Consider the following 20839-nt stretch of genomic DNA (forward strand, 5'->3'; position numbering starts at 1 on the left):
AGTTTTTGAGGTTTCTATTGAGATATCGTCACGCTCAGAATCTTTTCTCAGCTGTGTCCAGTCTACCGATAAGCTTACCAAAGGCATTATCCCTACATTTTTAAAAACAGCTTGACTGAGAGAATTCATGTACCATACAGTGCACCCATTTAAAGAATATAATTGAGTTTTTTAAGAATATCTATAGATTTGTGCAACCATTGCCACAATCTAATTTTAGAACTTTTTAAAAAATTGAGGTATCGTTGATTTACAATATTATATAAGTTTTAGGTGTACAAATAGTGTTTTACAATTTTTAAAGATTATATTTCATTTATAGTTATTATAAAATATTGGCTGTATTTTCTCTGCTGTACAATATATCCTTGTAGCTTATTTATTATATGCATAGAAGTTTGTACTTCTTAATCCCCTCCCCCTGTTTTGCTCTCCCCACTTCTCCCCCCCGTAACCACTAGATTGTTTTCTTTATCTGTGAGTCTGTTTCTTTTTTGTTGTATTCACTAGTTTATTTTTTAGATTCCACGTATAAGTGATAATATACAGTATTTGTCTTTCTCTGTCTGACTTATTTCACTAAGCATAATACCCTCCAATCCATCAATGTTGTTGCAAAAGGCAAAATTTCACTTTTTTTTATGGCTTAGTAATAAGTGTGTGTGTGTGTGTGTGTGTGTGTGTGTATGTATGTATATATATGGCACATTGTCTTTATCCATTTACCTTTGCTGGACACTTAGGTTGCTTCCATTTCTTGGCTATTGTAAATAATGCTGCTAAGAACACTGGGGTGCGTGTATCTTTTTGAATTAGTGTTTTCATTTTCTTCAGATATATACCCAGAAATGGAGTTGCTGGATCATGTGGTAGTTCTATTTTTAGATTTTTGAGAAACCTCCATACTGTTTTCCACAGTGGCTGCACTGATTTACATTCCTATCGACAGTGTACAAGTCCCCTTTCTCCACATCCTTAGAACATTTTCATCTCCCCTAAAGAAATTCAGTACTCATTAGCAGTCAATTCCCATTCCTTCTCCCACAGTTGCCCCCCAGCCTTAAGTAATCATTAATTGACTATTGTCTATCAGTTTGCCTATTCTAGACATTTCATATAATTGGACTCATACAACATGTGATATTTCGTGACTGGGCTTTTTTCACTTAACATAATGTTTTCAGGGGCCATTGATGTTGAAGCATATTATCAGTACTTCATTTCTTTTTATTGCCAAATATTCCATTGTATGTACATACCACATTTCATTTATTCATTTGTGTTGTTTCCACTTTTTGATTGTTATAAACTCTGCTACTATGAATATTCATGTAAAGTTTTTGTGTAAATGTATGCTTTCATTTCTCTTCGGTATATACCTGGGAGTGGAATTGCTGTGTCATGTGGTAATTCTATGTTTAACTTTTTGAGGAACTGCCCAAATGTTTTTCAGAGCAGTTGTACCATTTACATTCCTACCAACAATATGTGAGGCTTCCAGTTTCTTACCACTCTTGACATTTTATTATCTGTCTTTTTAATTATAGCAGTCCTAGTGGTATAAAGTAGTATTTCATTGTGGTTTTGATCTACATTGCCTTAGTGACTAATGATATTAAGAATCTTTTCCTATGCATATTTTTCCACTTAAATACCTACTTTAGAGAGATGTCTAAACCCTGCTTATTTTTTAATTGGTAATTTGTCTTTTTATTATTACATTGTAAGAGTTCTTTATATATTCTCAGTACAAGTCCCTTATCAGATGTATGATCTGCAAATATTCTCTCCCATTCTGTGGGTTGTCTTTCTTTTGGCCACACTGCGGCTTGCAGGATCTTAGTTCCCCGACCAGAGATTGAACCCACACCCTTGGCAGTGAGAGCGCAGTCCTAACCACCGGACCGCCAGGGAATTCCCGTCTTTTCACTTTCTTGTTGGTACCATTTGCAACACAAAAATTTTAATTTTGATGTAATCCAATTTATTTTTTCCTTTCTTGTTTATAAGCAACATGTAGAAACTGATTTTAATGTTTTCACAGGCAAAATTTAGATGTAGCACAAAAAGTTATGATAATGGTAAGTGAAATAGACCAGTCTTAGGATGACAAATATGCATGCACTTACAGAGGTACCTAAAATAGTATGTGTATATAAATACATACACTTTTATGAGGTACCTGGAGTAGTCAGTCTCATAGAAGCAGAGAATGCAGGAGTGATTGTCAGGGTCTAGAGAGAGAGGAAAATGGGGAGTTGTTGTTCAATTGGTATAAAATTTCAGTTATGCAAGATAAATTTTTTCTGTAGATCTGTTGTGTAGCAAATTGTCTGTAGTCAGCAATACTGTTGACTATAGTCAGCAGTACTTAAAAAAATTTAAGAGGGTAGATTTCATCTTACTTAAGTGTTCTTACCACACACACATACACATGCACACACACTAAAACCAGAGGAACACAAAGAAACTTTTGGAGGTTATTGATATGTCTTACCTTGATTGTGGTGATGGTTTCACAGGTGTATGCATATGTTCAAACTCATCGAATTGCATACGTTAAATATAGGTTTAATATATAAGGTTTTTATTTATCAATTATACTTCAGAAAGCTGTTTTTCTCCTCAAAGTTATGATAAGTTATATTGATATAACCAAATTTCATTATCAGACTTTCTGCTTTTAAGACTTTCTGCTTTCTTCTCCAAGGCAAAGAAAATGTACTTAGGAAACTATTATGGATTGAGGAAAAGGTGTACCTGTTTTGTAGATGATTGAGAGCTGACTCTATTGTGATTGAAACCTGACTGTACTAAAATCTTCAAACTTGTTTCATTTGAAATTTGATCTGTAGCCACTGATTGAGGAGGCTTTATAAAATCTTTCACTTTTTTACTCTTTGATATTAAAGTTATTAAAATGTACTTCTGGTTTTCAACTTAAGATGTTTATATAATTTATGTTGTCATGAATATGCTTCTTGTAGGGAAGAAAGAAAAAACAAAATAAAAACTTTTAGGAATCTTTGATATTCAAGCCCTACTTACTCCTACAGTTGTTTAAACAGTTATTATGTTGTTTTACCTAAAATCTCTTCTGAGGCTCAGAGATTTAAATATTTTTGAGGACATGGGAACAAGTCTCCTGTTTTTAACCTTTATGGAACTTGGAGATGTTTTTCAAGGTCTTAAGCTTGAAAATGTTTCTGAGGATTTGGTTTATAATAATGTGGAGTGAGATCTTTAAAACTATAAATATTGATATAGGAAATATTCTTAGAGAAAGTGACTTATCTTGGAATTGGTAGTACAATTTAGATAAGTAATCAGAGTGAATGAGGTGTGAGCTAATGACTGTTAGGGACTCATTATCTTTTTAACTAGATTTGTTCTGGGATTGTGTCCATAAAGTGTAGCCACTTAATTTAAGATCATCAGTAGTAAAGAAGAGAAATCCTCATTTTCTCTGCTTTGGATAACTGTCTAAGAAACTAAGTAAAAATTTTAACAATCACTAGATTCTTTGGGAGAAAGACTTTTTTGAGTAAAAAGAAAATGCAAAAAGCATGATTGAAAGAAAAATTTTTCTTTTCCTGAGAACAGAATGGCAAAATTTGATGCTATAAGCAGGTTAGTTAATTTAATAAATTTGAGAAATTAAATGGTTAATTGACTTGATCTGGGCTTTAGAACATCTGGGAGTTTGCCTGCATGTGGGATTAGGGTCATTAGGTATATAAAATGTATATATGAATTGTTTAAAAGTCCTCAGACTTTTTTAAAAGGATGTGAGGATGAAGAGGTGGTTGTGTATTGTTGTGTTCTGAGCAGGCTTGTCACGTTTGAATGCATTGATACTCATTTGTATTGAAATTTGGAATTTACTATGTTTCCTCTTCAGGTTTGGCTGACAGATTTGAAGAATACCCTAAACTGAGGGAGCTCATCAGGCTGAAGGATGAGCTAATAGCTAAATCTAACACTCCTCCTATGTAAGTGGGGTTTTTTGTTCCCAACTCAGGCTTAAAATATTAGTCTTTTTATCATGTTACCCCTTTTCTGTTTGAAAAAAATTCACTGTCTTTGTAAGGTTAACACATTCTCTTTCTTAATATATTAGTTTGAAACTCCAGTGCTGAGTACACAGTAGGTTCTCATTTAATTTATTTTCAGTTTTCTAGACAATTTATTTTAAATTACTAATTTAAATTTTTTTCTTAGAAAATCATATTTGTTGTATTCCTGATTATCTTAAAATGTTTTTAAATGACTTTTCTTCTCAAAAATTATTTATTGAAGAAAGTTAGAAAACTTAGGGAAAGTAAGAAAATGAAAGTTAATTATAACTCAGCAACCAGAGATGCTATTAACATTTTGGAATACAAAAATTCATTTTAACCTTTGCTAAACGACTAATGCTTCCCTAAAAAAATGTGTTTAAGGTCTTTGAAATTGGAGACTCTCTTTATTTCACATTTAGCCTACTTTGAACATTTTGTACATTTAACAGTTTGCTAAAATGTATACTGTTAATGATTAGAAGAACCGCAAAGAAGTCTGAGTTTGTGGCAAAAATTTTAGCAGACTAATATTCATCCTATTTAAAAACACTCTTACATTTAAAGTATTTTATATTTAAAATACTTTCATACTATGTGGAAATAACCATTAAGTAAAGGCTAGTAGTAATTTATACTAAGTAGCTAGAAAAAACTGTTAAACAATATTACTAAGGCACAAACTAAGGAAAGAAAATTATGTCCATTTTTAGAAACTTTTAGAGGGAGGAATTTAAAACTTACTAACAAATGGTTTTTCTAACTTAACAATTGTGGAAAAAGTAATATGGTATTCTTTGGAATATTAAGATGATAATGGAAAAGGGCTCAGACACTCATCTGAGTATGGATTTTCAATATAAGAAATGAGAGAAGTTTGTATTTTGGATGTTCGTGTGGGACTGTGATTTTACTTTGTGGTGTGAGTGTATCCATGTCCTCTGGAAGAGCACTGGTAGATAGTTTACTGTCTGTACTGAGGAAGGATACTCCTCCATAAAAAGGTATTCAGTAATTAGCTCATGGTGACTTTGTAAATAGTGTTTAGGAAATATTTAAGAAATTTCTTTCATTACCACTGTAAAGTATTTGAAAATCTCTTACATTTTATGCTTTAATCAAATAGGTACTTACAAGCAGATATAGAAGCCTTTGACATCAGAGAACTAACACCCAAATTTGATGTGATTCTTCTTGAACCCCCTTTAGAAGAATATTACAGAGAGACTGGCATCACTGCTAACGAAAAATGCTGGACTTGGGATGATGTATGATCAAACTTTCTACATTGTAATGAATTATTTATTTTTCAAATAAATATATGTCTGATCAGAAAGTAATATTATAAATATCCCTACTTTTTTAGGAATTGTAAATATAGATTTATAGTATATATTATGGCTGAAGGTCTAAGGTACATTAACAAATATTATTATATCTTCAGTCTGATTTGTCTTTTTTTTTTTTTTTTTTGGTACGCGGGCCTCTCACTGTTGTGGCCTCTCCCATTGCGGAGCACAGGCTCCAGACGCGCAGGCTCAGCGGCCATGGCTCATGGGCCCAGCCGCTCCACGGCATGTGGGATCTTTCCAGACTGGGGCACGAACCCGTGTCCCCTGCATCGGCAGGTGGACTCTCAACCACTGCGCCACCAGGGAAGCCCTGATTTGTCTTTTTGAGGCAGAAGTTGAGCAGGTAGTGAGTAAATCGTCTGTGGAAGACTCAAAATTCCAGTCTTAGAGTCCTTGAATGTATAGCTAGAAATAAGTCTAAAAACAGATTGGTTGATAACATTCCATATTTGGTTAGTTTTAGTAAACATCAGAGTATACGTGTACACACACACACACACACACACACACACACACACACATATGAACATAATTTCTACTCTTTAAAGAACTTACAGTATAATAGATTTAAGGGACATACGTATTATATAATTGTGATATAATTCAGTATTATATAATTGTGATGTTATATTTTCCTGAATAAAATTGAACAAGCTGATAGCTTCAGTTAGTTACATAAAGTAACCTGTTTCTACTGATCAATAACAAAAATAACAAATATTTATTCAGCACCACTTTGTACTAGGCAACTAGGTACTGGAGATTGAAAGATGCATAAGACTTAGTATTTGGCCTTAAGGGGCACACAGTTTAATGGGATAAAATAAACAATGACCTAAACAGATAATTGCATTATCATATTGTTATTTCAATAATAGAGGACTGCATAAGGTGATCTGAGAAAAACTGACCAAGCTGAGGACATAAAACTGAAAATAGAGGACTGCATAAGGTGATCTGAGAAAAACTGACCAAGCTGGGGGACATAAACAAAGAGGAGATGACACATGAACAGTATGTATGGATAGATTAGCTGGAATTGGCCAGCTGAAGAAAAGGGTAGATTAGGGATTCCAAGCAGAAGGAACAGCAAGAGCAGAAGGGATGGAGGCAAAGAGACGGGTGAGGGAGGTCTGTATGTAGGTTGATGTTGGAACGAAGATTGGGACTGTCTTGAGATGCTGTCTTCTTAGAAGCTTGGACTTGTCTTCTTAGAAGCTTAGCTTAATGCCTAAAGGCATTAAGGAGTCTTTGAAGGGCTTTAACCAGTTTAGTAAAATGGTCAGATTAGTGTATAGAGGAGGATAGACTAGAGAAAATGAAGTCTGGAGAGGGGAGAGCAGATAGAACACTGTTGCAGTAGTCTAGTTAGGAGAAGAAGGGGCCCTGATTTAGGGTGATGTTAATAAGAATAGAAAGGAGGTGATAAATTCAGTAATGTTTTGTAGATACTTCTGGCGAGATCTAGTGATTGGGAAGAGGGGAAGAGTAAAGGATGACTCAGGAGTTTGAATCTTGGGATATATGGGTTGAGATCACCAGCTGAGAGAGTCAATTTAAGAATAGTAGCAGGAAAAAAAAAAAAAGTAGCAGGATTAGAGTGATTAGATTATACTGAATGTGTTGATTTAGAGGTGTATGTGAGACATTCAAGTAGAGGTTGTAATAAGATTATGAAACTTAAAAGACAGATATGATCATCTCAAAATACAGATTTTAAAGGGTTAACACATTAAACCTATGAGAATAAATGAATTTGTCTTGAGATAGGGTCTCAATTAAGATACAGTGTGGATTTACTGTAAATCCTCAGGAAACTTACATTTAAGAGGCACATTATAAAAGAGATGTGAAAAGAATGGGTGAAAGATAAATGAGGTGAACCAAGAGAGTATGAATGTCACGGAAACCAAGGGAATAGGGAATTTCGAGGAGGAAAGTGTGATCAGGAGCACTGAACACAGAAGAGAGGTAGGGAAGGGAAAGGACTGAAATTCTAGACTGGTGTTTCATAGAGAACTGCTTTGAGTCCTTGCACATCTTCCGAGTTAATAATTATTAACTATTGTTAATATTACTTATTTTTCAAGATGTAATAACTTCAGTTTTTCTTCCTTGAAGCTTTCCCTTTCAGCTTCAGTACCTCTGGCAATTTTATTTATTTTATTTTTATTTTATTTTACTTTACAAAAGTTTTTCCTCTCCTCTGATAAGTGTAATCTGTGTTTATTGTTGAAACAGAAAAGTATACAGTATATAGTATCCCCAAAACTTAAGGTTAAAGATGTAATGCTCTTGATATTGCTGAGAATTTCTCCAGATAGGTTGCACAAATTTACATTCCTTCTAGTAGTGTTGAAGAAAGATCTATTTCACCATATCCTCATCAAAATTGATTAATAATGTAAAACAATCTTGGTCAATTTAGTCAAAAGAAAATTGAAAAATTAATTTTATTATGTCTATGATTAGTGGTTAGGTTGAACTTTATTTTCTCTAGCGAATCTCTAAGGTTTGGTCAGTGAAGGTACAGGAGCTTCAATTATATATGATAAACTAACAGAGTTTTTGAAATAAAGGAATTCCATTTTATATGTATATTGAAAAGTTTTGTCTGGCCCCAGAGCCCTAAGCTCTTAACGTTTATGTGATAATACCTTAAAGAAAGTGCCAGTAGCTAATATAAATAAAGTATAAATAAGAAAAGCATTCGGGTTTCACAGGTATTCTTTTTCACATTAGAGAGTCAGTAGAGGCCAGTGTGTTTTGTTTAAGAATATAAGCATTTTCAGGCTTCCCTGGTGGCACAGTGATTGAGAGTCCGCTTGCCGATGCAGGGGACATGGGTTTGTGCCACGGTCTGGTAAGATCCCACATGCCGTGGAGCGGCTGAGCCCGTGAGCCATGGCCGCTGAGCCTGCACGTCTGGAGCCTGTGCTCCGCAACGGGAGAGGCCACAACAGGGAGAGGCCACAACAGTGAGAGGCCCGCGTACCGCAAAAACAAAAAACAAAAACAAAAAGAATATAAGCACTTTCTTAAAATACCAACATTTAGCCTTTATAATTGTAATGTCAAGAGAGTAATTTGCTTAATGTTCTTCACTGATGTGTGCCATCACTTATCTTTAGCCATACCATGTATAGACGTTTGTAGGAATATTATGTGTGTGTGCGTATTACATATTTATTTTAATTCATATTCCTATGAGAATATTAGATGAGATATATCAAGACTTAAAGTCGGAAGTATAAAACTGAATAGGTTTATGCCTATTGTAATTTTTTTTCCATTATCACTGTCAAATAATGTATTTTTACCTAGATAAATTATAGATGATGTGGTTATGATCCACTCAGGTAGAAGTTAAGGTTTTCTTAATACGTGAAACTAATAAATATTTGCTTGAACCGTTGTCTCTGGAACTTCTTAACTGTGACAGGAAGCTAAAAGAAAAGGAATACCATGTAAAATGGTTGCTTTTATAGTCATTTATACAAGTATATGGTATTTCCCCAATTTAGAGATTTAATTATTGCAGAACTTTTTTTAAAATTGACACACTTAACAAATACAAAGCAAACAATTATAGTCTATTGTTTGTGACATTTCAGACTTAGTCATTATACTGAAATGTGTATATTGATTTATTTTATTTAGAACTGGAAACCAAGTCCTCCCCCAAACATTTGTGGTTATGTTTTAATTTTGCCCCTATCTTGGGCATAATTTAATCCCTTTTCAGTTTTTCTGTAAATGGTAACAGGTTGCTCTCAAGCCATAACTTATAAAATTCTGTAATTCTATAAATATGGTTTCCTGTAAACTCTTTCCATAGAAAATCAAGTGTATGTATGTGCATGTGTGCATCTGTGTTGTCTTAATAGGGAATAAAAAACCAGAAGAACAAGTTTTAAGAATAAAATTTATTTTCCATTGTATTTCCTAATGAAAATTAGTACATTTAAAGAACACATTTACTGTAAGTCCTGATAAATCTCAATGGTTGTTCTTTTGGATTTAGGATGAATGGGAAACAATGCTTCTATGCAATATTGGTTTGGTTTCTTACAGATCATGAAGTTAGAAATTGATGAGATTGCAGCACCTCGATCATTTATTTTTCTCTGGTGTGGTTCTGGGGAGGGATTGGACCTTGGAAGAGTGGTAAGATGGTGTTTTTTTAAGTGGTTTTTTAAATTTGTAAGAAAAAAATAACACAGTATGTTGCATAAAAAGTTTGAAGATTAATGTTATTTTCTCCTTTGTTTCTTGAACAGTATTAAAATATTCAGAAGAAAAAAATGTTTAAAAAAGAATGTACAAAAGGCAGTATCCCTTAGTTAACTAGCATTAGGGGTGAATAAATCAAAATATGATTTATTACAACTGCAGGAAGAGAACAGTTCAGAGATTTGAAACTGAATTGCAGCTCAAAAGCAAGCTGCTTAGTGTCATTTACTGTTCATTATTAGTAGCTAAAAAGTATTCTTCTGGCTAGCATTAACTCCTGAATTCCAAATGAAAGCCAAATCAAATTGGAAAAATAACACAGCATCTGGAGCACATAGTTTGAATAAATTCATGAGAGTGAGAAAGAAGTTATAACATCTCAATTTAAGTACCTTATATTTATTGTTTTTCAGAACTTTTTTTGGTTTTTTGATTGGAGTATTTTGGATTTCTAAATGGAAACAAAATAATAAAGCTTTTTTATGATGGAAGCATTGTGGCTAGTTCTGGTCTCAATTCTGATGTCCAACAGTGAAACTTTGGGTAAACAGATATTTACTCTGTGTGTTTCAGTTACCTCACTTGTTATTGGATAATACTTTCCATTTTTAGGAAATATTACTTGATCTACTGCCTATGATCTCATTTAAATCCTGGTAATTTTAGGAGGTGTCCATTTGACAGATGAAGAATTTAAGTAGGATTATATTGAGATGAATTGGTTCTCAAATCCTGAAATTCTGCAATTGCTTGTGTATTCTTTATAAATAGCAAGTTTGAGACTGTTGGATAACATAGTCTAGGACACTAAGGTTCAAATCTCTCTATTGTCTAGATTACATAAAGATGAAAGTAAAGTTTTACTCAGTAAAGAAATATAATAACAATTTTAAGTCTTTGAATTTTTGAGGTTTAGTATTAAATCATAAAAATAACATAAGACTCTCATTTGGAAAGAAGTTATCAGTTAGAACATTTTCAACAGTTTTTAGCTTTTTCAGAGGATAGAAAGTTGAGGTGGAAGGAACAAAATTTTCTTTTTTTTTTTTTTCTGATTTTAAGACATTTTATTTCAAAATAACTTCAGTCTTACAGAAAAGTTCTAAAAATTATGCAACAATCCGCATTTACCATTCACCCAGAAACTCAAATGTTCACATTTACTTTTTTATTCTCCTCTCCCCCTCACTCTCTCTTTTACTCTTTTTCATTCTTTCCATTTTTCCCTCCCCCATTTCAGAGTAAATTCTAGACATAATGTCCCTTTCCCCCTAAGTGCTTCAGTTGTATTTCTGAAAGATAAGGTCATTTTCTTATATAATAATAGTACAATTATTAGCATCATAAAATTAACACTGTTTTGATACTATTCTCAATAAGACAGTTTTTGCAGTTGTCCCACTTATAACATCTATACAGTATAAATAATTTTTTTCTGGTCTTAGGATCACTTAGTGTCATCAGTTTTCATGTCTCTTCAATCTTCTTTTATCTGGAAGACTTCCTTAGTTTTTCTTATCTTTCATGACCTTAACATTTTGAAGAGTGTGGCCCATTTATTCAAAATTATCTTTTGAATTATTTTCTGATTAAAGAGGGACTGAGTTTTCTTATGATTTAAAACTTTCTATTGATGACAGTAGAAGGTAGTATTAAAGAATCAGAGTATTATGTAATCCTTTCTATGTTTTGATATCAACTGTATATTAATATTCAGAAGGTATATGTATTCTCTATAATGGCTGTATATTTAAAGACTAGTATTTCTTTTTTTCTATTTCAGCACAAAGACAAAATTACTGTGACACCTTGGAATTTAATGTCTCAAACCTCTAGGAAGTTTTTAATGCTGGTTGGTTATTTTAAGTATTGTTTATTTCTTTTAGCTAAGGATTTTTTTAAAAATTCTTTCATTTCTAGTGTTTACGCAAGTGGGGTTACAGAAGATGTGAAGACATTTGTTGGATTAAAACCAATAAAAACAATCCTGGGAAGACTAAGACTTTAGATCCAAAGGCTGTCTTCCAGAGAACAAAGGTATTGCCTTTACTGTTTTGTTTTCTTTATTTTCATTATTTTCTCTCAAGCTTTTCCAAATGACTGTATACTGTTTAATTAATTTTGGTGGAAAGATCCTTCTCTTTGACTTGTACAAGTGGTATTGAGCATTAAAGTAATACGTCCAAGTTAATTTAAAAATACTTTATTCACTCAGATCAACCTATACTAAGCTGAAGAAGGTATTCCTGTATATCCTAAACTGCTGTAATTCTAAGTCAGATATGGGCTTTTAGTACTTCTGACCCCGAGCTTTTTTTCCTTTCTCTATGCTGAGAAAAAAGAAATGGCAGCAAGACTCATAGCTGGCCAGCTTAGATGAATATTTCTTTCCCCTTCCTTTTTTTTTCCTACGTAAGAACCTGAACAAGAACCACTGAGAACCTCTGCTTCAGAGGACTGCCCAGCTAGTTATCAGGGTTTAACAGTTTGTCCTCCAGTCTTTCACTCTTCAGGGAGACTCTGGTGGAGGGTCTTTTTAAAGTCTTTCTTGGACTAGAAATTCTGTTTGAAGGGAATCTAAGCCATCCTTGCTATTATTGGTTCGTGGAGTCAAGTGAGATTAAATTTATTTAAACTATACTCTGTCATCCAGATTAAATAGAGGTCAAAAAACAAACAACAAAAAAGGAAATCATTTGATTTTCACATTTACTTATGTTGAGTATTTATAAGTCTGTATCCATGCTTGAAGTCCTCTCCATATGAAAAGGCTTATACCTTATATATAGTTTTGATCTTGGATCATGTGAAGCCCAGTATAACATCATTTTAAGATTCCAAGGTCAAGTGCCATGCCCATAACTGCTGAAGAGAAGTTATTATCAAGGGTTGCAGAGGAAAAGATTCTATGGTTGTTGACTCAATTCTAAAATGTCATGGTCCCAAGTTTAATACTCTAATGTCTAGCTTCCCTGGCAGTCTTCTCAGATCCAGAGATCCAGGTTTTTCCTTTTGTGTTTTTTGCCCAGAGACCTATATCCCAAAGATTCAGAGAAATGAGGATTGTTTTGGAATTGAGGAACGTCAGAAATGTAAAATGTTGTGAAATACGACTGTTGATGAAAAGAGATTAATTGTTCTGCTCTTATTATTATTTAGGAACACTGCCTTATGGGGATCAAAGGAACTGTTAAGCGTAGCACAGACGGGGACTTCATTCATGCTAATGTTGACATTGACTTGATTATCACAGAAGAACCTGAAATTGGCAATATAGAAAAGCCTGTAGAAATTTTTCATATAATTGAACATTTTTGTCTTGGTAGAAGACGCCTTCATTTATTTGGAAGAGATAGTACAATTCGACCAGGTAAGACCTCAGGAGGAAAAAAAAACTTTGATAGTTCCTTGGGATATAGATGTTAAGAAAGAACACACAGTGTTATGTAAAATAAAATTCTTATATATTTGATTCTTCTTCTTGCTATACTTCAAATATGCTAAGCTCAGTCTTGTCTCAGTACTCTTCCATGGACTTTTCTCCTATCATTCAAATACCTGATGGATCTTTTCTCACAACCCTGTCTAAATTAGCCAACTTGCCACTCCACTCCCTTCCTCCCACTGCTGTCTTTCCCTTTAATCTATTTTCTTTTTCTTCATAGCACTTATCGTTATCTGAATTATAGATTCATTTGGGCATATGTTTATAGTCAGTCTCTTTAGTATGCAGTCTCATAGAAATCGGAGATTGTCTTATTCTCTCTACCCAACATTCAGGTTATTGAGTAAATATTGTGTTGAGTGAAGAAATGCATAAAGGACATTTGGTCCTGTCCAAAACGTCTGTAAGATATTTGGTCCACACCAAAATGTCCTTGATATATGGCCCTGTCCAAAACCATTTGGCATGGACCAAATTTGCTCATGGATGTTTTGGATAGGACTAAATTTCAAGTATCTTTTGGCATGAACCAAATGTCTTACTGACTTTTTGGACAGGACTAAATGTCTGCTAATAAAATGATCCTGCAGAAAATAACCATACCTTTGTGAAATACAGATCTTGGCTTTATTAGAAACTAAAGTACCTGGCTTCTTTCCTTAAATGTATCATGATGTTGTTTCATCAAAATTTTAACACTTTACTAAATCGGTATAATGTGAATTTACTATTTTGAAAAAAAAATGAGTAGAAAATAATAATCTTATGGACTAGGATTTTCTTTTATAGAGGGCACAGCTTTTGTTTACAAAGTATTGTTGAAATAATAGTGCATCTGTTTCTTCTCAGAAAATATAGAAGTAGCTTTTAAGAACATTGCATCGCTTTAGTCACAATATATAAAATCAACCTGTTTGGCCTTACCATGCTAGAAATGCTGTTTAAAGCTGAAAGGAAAAAAAAGCTGAAATGAGCCAGGATCTTATTTGTCTTAAACAGTCTACATTTTATAAAAAGTAAAAATTGAAGAAGTTACAGTGGAATAATTGGCCTTAAAAGTACCTAAGAATTTAGAAGAAACTCTGATGTTCATTCTAAAAAAAAAGTAATCCTTAAAGTTGCCTGATGTATGTATGACGTAATCCATCACTCCTCTACCCCCTCCTCAGCCCTGTCAGCTATTTCTTTGTGAGTGTGCGTTGGCGAACACAGTATCTTAAAACTATTTCAGTTGTAGAAACTGATGGCCTTAAGTTTCATAAAATTGTGCAAAATGATAAAGAGGAAAGTAAAAAGCTACATTCTCTTTACAAAGAAATATTTTGCATGTGAAATGTTTACTCTGGGGCTTGGCTTTAGAGAAAATGTTTCCTATATTTAAAAGTAAATTTTTGCTCCTGGCAGGTTATTCAGTATTGTGTTGCTTAAGTTATCATTTTGTCATTGCTTTTGGGATTAATATTGTCAAATAACATATACCATAAGATTTCACTTGTTTGTAATTTGTTATGATTTGCTTTTGACCCAATTTAGATAAATATTCTAAGTCTGATTGAAAAGAATGTAACAATATGTTTTTTTTTGATTGGTTGTAGTATTTGTTGTTGCTGTTTATATCAGCCATGTCTTTACTGATTTTTTTTAAAACTGCTTATTCTATGAGAAAGGTATGTTAAAATCTATTAGGATTATGGGTTGTGGTTTTGTTTAGTTGTTAGTTTATATCTGAGATTCTGTTATTAGGTGTATCTAAAAGGTAAAAATTTTTATGCCTTCCTAGTAGATTGACCCTCTTAGTATTATGAAATGTCCTTCTTTATCCAGTGTTTCTCAACTTTAAATTCTACTTCATCTGACATTATTATAGCTATTTCAGCTTCCTTTTGGTTTGTGTTTGCTTGGCATATTATTTCCAGCCTTCTACTTTCGATCTTCCATATCCTTACATTTAAGGTGTATCTCTTGTGAGCAAACACATAGTTTTCATCCATTTTATCTTTATCTTTTAATTGAATTGTTTAGTCAGTTTATATTTAATGTAATTCCTGATATATTGGGGCATAAATTACCATCTGTTTGCTTTACATTGGTACCACCTGTTCGTGTTCCCTTTTCTCTCGTTTCTTTTGGATTAAGTATTCATGTATTATTCAATTTTTCTTTTTTTAATTAGCTTGTTTAGATATTCTTTTATTGTTCCTTCAGTGTTTATCTCGGAAATTGCAGCATGCATCCTTGAATTATTCTAAATTAAAATGTTATATTGATTTTTAAAGGGTGGGAATGCTGTGGTTTAAATTTAATCTTTTTAAACCAGTTTTTCACAATACACATACAGTTCATGCATAAGTCACTACATACATAGTATATATACAGCTATAGAATGAACTTTGAGTTGTTTAGACTTCCATTGAACATATACATGAAATCTTGTTTGGAAATTTTGTGGATGATTTTACTCTCTTATCAAAGTAAAATATTTTGGCAGCAGAGCTTGTGGCAAGCAAATGTTTCCTCTTCACTGGCTTAAAAGAAAGTAACATCACTAGATACTCAACTGGAGTGGTGTGTTTTTCAGAAAGTGTAGATGTCCATATATATTGAATATCAAGATTATGGCTCTAGTGTTTGAGGAAATAAGGAACAGATTTTTCTCTTCCATCATTGACCTGTTCTACCCAAAAACAGCTCCTGAATCTGGGAACAATCTCCAGTGGCAACTGCTGTTTAAAGGAAGTAGAAAACTTTAAAGAAAAAGCAAAACTATTTGAAGAGTAATAGCAACATCAAACAGATGGATATCTTTTAATAATTGAAAATCAGTGTAACAACATTAAAGAAAATTTTGAAGAGGGAAAGAGATTCAACCTCACTACTTCCAAGAATTATTTTCATTTTTTTTCACATAATATTTTCCACTCCTCTTGTGCATACAAATTTTTATATAACTGTAGTCATCATTTTGTATTTTTCTCAATATTATGTCAAATATATTTCTACATTTTAAATAATTAGTTACAATGCTTTTAATGGCCGTATAGCATTATTTTAATTAGTGGGTTTTTTTAAACATGAGTAGAAGAACTTAAGGAGTAGAGAGAATAATTGTTACGTATATTATAGGTATAAGCATAAACAGCAACTAAAATAGAAATTTTGCTTGATGCCAATTTTTATTTATAACTATAATATTCCAAAACTATAATATAATGGGGGTTTTCTCCATCCATTTAACTGTGGCCACTTTATCCACTTTAGATTATACATTATATCTTTCATATACGATATACTTCTATCTGTATCTCTACCAGTTGAACAAAGTCTTAGAGGTACAAATTTTATTTTTTGCTTCGAAATACTATCCAGTTCTTTATCTTTGCCCATTCTTTGCCCATGCAAAAATTATTTTATTCTATTCTATTTGTTTCTTTATTTGGTTGCATTGGGTCTTAGTTGTGGCAGGTGGGTTCCTTTGTTGTGGCTCGCCAGCTCTTTAGTTGTGGCAGGTGGGCTCCTTAGTTGTGGCATGTGAACTCTTAGTTGTGGCGTGCATGTGGGATCTAGTTCCCTGACTAGGGATCAAACCCAGGCCCCCTGCATTGGGAATGCGGAATCTTAACCACTGCGCCACCAGGGAAGTGCCGCAAAAATTATTTTAGTATTAGCTTTAGTAAAACAAAATTAAGAAGGAATATCTGCTTGGGGAAATTGTAGGTAGTTGGAGGTTAACCATGTAAATAATAGTAGGAGCAATTGAGGGAAGTCTGTTCAAGGGGCCTTAATTTATTTGGGTTGAATCCTCAAATGCACTTCTTCCTCAAGGAGGTAGTCAAAGGTATAGATCACATATACCATAGGAGTACTCTTTACTATTGCTTTAAAAGGTTTAAAAGTTGCTATATGTGTCGTATATGCTGAAGCCAGGCTAATTTAAACTAACTTGGGTCTTAGTAATTCCTTTAGAAGTTGTAATAAAATGCTATTGCAATGAAGAATTTATGGGTGGGAGGCGGAGTCCCTTGCAGTTTACTCTGTAAAGATTTACATGTCTTATTTATGTAAGGGGCCGTATAGCATGAAAGAGGCAATATGAACTATTTTTATTAAATCTTTAAATTTTCTCCTTTCTTTCCTCTTGCTTGTGTGTTGTGTTCCACAACACAACATACATGCCAAAAAACAAACCAGAAGGGAGCAAGTAAAAGTCTCATAAATTCAGTTGTCAGTGAGACCACATAGGTGTGCAGTGTACTCTTTCATCTGATTAGGTACTTCTCTACTTATCAGGGTGGTATCTACTAGATGAGACATAAAAGGCACAATCTGATTTATCTGTCATTTTTTCTTCATATATTACAGATCTTAGTTATCTATGTACTGTCAGATACTGACGATTTTTTTAAATGCTGAACAAAATTTTGTAAAAAATGGCTGCTATATTTTAGAATATGATCCTAGTAAAATATTTTCATTTTATAGCATTTTATAATGGACCTAATATTCTAAGAAATAATCTTCACAATGATAGGGCAGAAATAGTGTGAACCTATGAAGAACCTGATTCTTTTTAATTTAATTAATTAATTTATTTTTGGCTGTGTTGGGTCTTCATTGCTGCATGTGGGCTTTGTCTAGTTGTGGTGCATGGGCTTCTTGTTGTGGTTGGGAAGAGTAGAGGCAAAAGTTAGTTTCAGGATGTTAATCAGAAAACTGTTGCATCATTTCTACAAGTAGGAAGGTGATATAAAATTTATTAAATTTTCACTAAGCCCAAACTCAGTATAGTGTGTAATATTTTTTTCTAAGTGCTGTTCTCACAGAATGTGAAATGTGGATGGAGACAATGAAGAAGTTATATTATAAAAATTACAGTCTAAGAGGAAAAACAGGATGTATACATATGAAATCTTTATAACCATGATTAAATGCCATGTGTTCTGTAAAAAATATCAATATTGGGTGAGTGATTGGGACACCTTTAAGAATGCATTGGAGGGGCTTCCCTGGTGGCGCAGTGGTTGAGAGTCCGCCTGCCGATGCAGGGGACATGGGTTTGTGCCCCGGTCCGGGAAGATCCCACATGCTGCAGAGCGGCTGGGCCCGTGAGCCATGGCCGCTGAGCCTGCGTGTCCGGAGCCTATGCTCTGCAATGGGTGAGGCCACAACAGTGAGAAAAAGAATGCATTGGAGATTTGAAATAGCTCCTAGAGGATCAATAAGAGAGAATTGGAAAAAAGAAAAAGAAAGGATAATCACTTTTCCCTCCATTTCAGGCTGGCTTACAGTTGGACCAACTCTTACAAATAGCAACTACAATGCAGAAACGTATGCATCCTACTTCAGTACCCCAAATTCCTACTTGACTGGATGTACAGAAGAAATTGAGAGACTTCGACCAAAATCACCTCCTCCCAAATCTAAATCTGATCGGGGAGGTGGAGCTCCCAGAGGAGGAGGAAGAGGTGGGACTTCTGCTGGCCGCGGGCGAGAAAGAAATCGATCTAACTTCCGAGGAGAAAGAGGTGGTTTCAGGGGAGGCCGTGGAGGAGCACACAGAGGTGGCTTTCCACCTCGATAGTTTTTAGGACAGTGATCCTATTAATGCCCCTTCACCTTCTTTCTGATAGTAGGAATTTCAACTGGGAGACGTTGTTTAGAACTCTGTTCCAACTTGCACTTTGCTTTAGTTTCTCCAAGCTGCAGGAATATTTTAGGCAAACTCCCTTGCAGTTGTCACTGTCTGGTTTTGTCCAGAATAAATGAAGTCATCCTGTCTTTTGTCATGTGCATGTAACCGAACAGAATGGAACAACACAAATACTTTCACTTTCAGAGACAGAATTTATTCTGATATATTTCAACTAATTACAAAGGCTTTTGCTTTTTAGAAATAAAGTGAGCAGTGAAGAAGACCCAATCTGGAGTATCATACTAGTGCTGACGGTAGTTGATAATGGGCATCCTGCCACTGCTGTCACAGCAAAAGGGAAACTGTTTGACAGCCTTGATGGAATGGAGTTGGGACAGATGGTAAACTTCTCTTAGGCTTTTAATATTTTCTTGTTGAAACAATAAAAAGAGACTTCTTTTTTTTTTTCTTTATGAAAAATTTTAAACTCATATAATTTGACCATAGAAGAAATTGAGAGACTTAGAACAAAATCACGTCCTCCCAAATCTAAATCTGATTGGGGAGGTGGAGCTCCCAGGGGTCGGAAGGGAAGAGGTAGAACCTAGTAGGCAGACTTTACAAAGAGAAAAAAAAAAACTCATTATAATCTCAGTTGTGCAGCTATTGATGACTGTTAATAATACTTGCAAAAAAACAAGGACAAATATCCAAGTGCTAGAACTTTGGTATGGACTTGATCTTGGATTGACTTTCAAAGCAGTTTCATATTCCTTAACAAAATAAAAGAATTGGATGCAACAGAGACACCTGTTTATCAGGTACTTGGTTTAAACATTTTGGGGAATAAAGTACGTGGTGATGAGGAAATGACATGCATCTTTAAACTTGTTATGGAGAAAACTTAATGTAAAACCCAATTACAGAAGACCCTCGACTTAAGAAGAGAGCTTGGAAAATGGAACTGCAGTTGCCTTTTAAGGGACTGGTTTCCCAGATCAGTTAGTTATATGAGACTTTATGTTGTCATTTCTCTTTCTGTACTGTAACCCATGTTTTAAATGAATTTGCTGAATGAAATAATGCCATTATTGTTCTTGATAAATCTATTTTTTATTTTGTGTATGATTTTTCTAATGAAACTTTAAACCTTTGAAATTTGGGAGTCTCTTTTCTGTGAGTGGAATTGTCATTGTTACCAAATGAAAAAGGACTGACCTAAGATGAGACTATTCTCTTGGTCTGTGAGTAGCTGTTCTGTGCTTTTCATTGGCTCATAAAACGAGGTTTTCTTATATCCACTAAAGACTCAGTTTGAAGATAGGGACTGAATTACAGAAATAGGTTTGAGATCCTTAAAAGCCTGATGAATTTAACTTGTTCAGCATGTTAGTGCTTTCTAGTACAGATAGCATTTGACTAATGCTTTTCTTGATGTAGATATGATGTGGAACTGTTGGTTAGAATTTTTACTGAAATGATGCTATATTTTCAACTTCAGTGATTAAAACTTACCTAGAGATAGAACTGTATTTCTCACAGTTGACCTGGGAATGAAGAAGACAGAGATGCTGGTCTTGAGACTGAACCAAGATGGCAGAGAAGAAGGATGTGCTTTCACTCCCTCTTGTGAGAACACCAGAATCACAACTAGCTGCTGGACAGTCATCGACAGGAAGACACTGGAACTCACCAAAAAAGATATCCCACATCCAAAGACAAAGGAGAAGCCACAGTGAGACGGTAGGAGGGGCGCAATCACAGCAAAATCAAATCCTATAACTGGGTGGGTGACTCACAGACTGGAGAACAGTTATACCACAGAAGTCCACCCACTGGAGTGAAGGTTCTGAGCCCCATGTCAGGCTTCCCAACCTGGGGGTCTGGCAATGGGAGGAGGAATTCCTAGAGAATCAGACTTTGAAGGCTAGTGGGATTTGATTGCAGGACTTCGACAGGACTGGGGGAAACAGACTTCACTCTTGGAGGGCACACACAAAGTAGTGTGTGCATTGGGACGCAGGGGAAGGAGCAGTGAACCCAGGGGAGAATGAACCAGACCTACCTGCTAGTGTTGGAGGGTCTCCTGCAGAGGTGGGGGCTCTCTTTCACCATGGGGACA

General features: G+C 34.3%; 1 protein-coding gene across 2 annotated transcripts in view; it reads left to right on the forward strand.

Moving 5' to 3' along the window:
* METTL14 (methyltransferase 14, N6-adenosine-methyltransferase subunit) overlaps positions 1-19875 on the forward strand; it is a 30920-nt gene extending 11045 nt beyond the window's left edge. For both annotated transcript variants that reach the window (XM_060148643.1, XM_060148644.1), the window contains 6 exons: positions 3902-3992; positions 5185-5326; positions 9485-9577; positions 11564-11680; positions 12803-13013; positions 18362-19875. In XM_060148643.1, the coding sequence (XP_060004626.1) occupies positions 3902-3992; positions 5185-5326; positions 9485-9577; positions 11564-11680; positions 12803-13013; positions 18362-18666 (959 nt within the window). In that variant the 3' untranslated portion in view covers positions 18667-19875. The remainder of the gene's footprint in view (positions 1-3901; positions 3993-5184; positions 5327-9484; positions 9578-11563; positions 11681-12802; positions 13014-18361) is intronic.
* The last annotated feature ends 964 nt before the right edge of the window (positions 19876-20839 follow it).

This window comes from Lagenorhynchus albirostris, chromosome 4 (genome assembly GCF_949774975.1).
Source record: "Lagenorhynchus albirostris chromosome 4, mLagAlb1.1, whole genome shotgun sequence".
Classification (NCBI taxonomy): Eukaryota; Metazoa; Chordata; class Mammalia; order Artiodactyla; family Delphinidae; genus Lagenorhynchus; species Lagenorhynchus albirostris.